A 450-nucleotide genomic window follows, 5' to 3' on the forward strand; every position below is an offset into this window, starting at 1 on the left:
AAGACCGCCGCCGCCACCGCCACCGCCAGCGCTAACCAAAACAGGGTAGGACTCCTTAACGACGACAGGAACCTTGACTGGATAAGGAACCTCCTTTTCGATCGCGACCGGAACCTTTACTGGCACGCTAACCGGGAAAGGCACCTTGACGGGCACTTTGACGGGCACGGAATACGGCACTGGGACCGGTTTCTCCACTGGCACCGGTACTGCTTTCTCTACTGGAACTGGGTAAGGTTTCGGTACGTGCACAGGGATTGGGTTTTCCACGGGAATCTTAACTGGGACCGGGTATGGTACAGCTACGTTCCTTTCGACTGCGTACGGTTGTGGTACACGAACTTGATTCTCTCGGTGAATCGTGATACCAGTTATACGACCTCCGTCACCGCCGCCGCCTCCGCCTCCTCCTCCTCCTCCTCCCAATCCTCCACCTAGACCTCCGCCGAG

At 57.6% G+C, this 450-nt stretch overlaps 1 protein-coding gene across 1 annotated transcript in view; it reads right to left on the reverse strand.

Moving 5' to 3' along the window:
* The window catches only part of LOC100748201 (probable H/ACA ribonucleoprotein complex subunit 1), a 2,656-nt gene that overhangs the window by 279 nt on the left and 1,927 nt on the right, over positions 1–450 (reverse strand). The window contains 1 exon segment of the mRNA XM_033324981.1: positions 2–440. Within this exon segment, the coding sequence (XP_033180872.1) occupies positions 2–440 (439 nt within the window).

The sequence above is a fragment of the Bombus impatiens genome, unplaced genomic scaffold (genome assembly GCF_000188095.3).
Source record: "Bombus impatiens unplaced genomic scaffold, BIMP_2.2 scf_0089, whole genome shotgun sequence".
Lineage (NCBI taxonomy): Eukaryota > Metazoa > Arthropoda > Insecta > Hymenoptera > Apidae > Bombus > Bombus impatiens.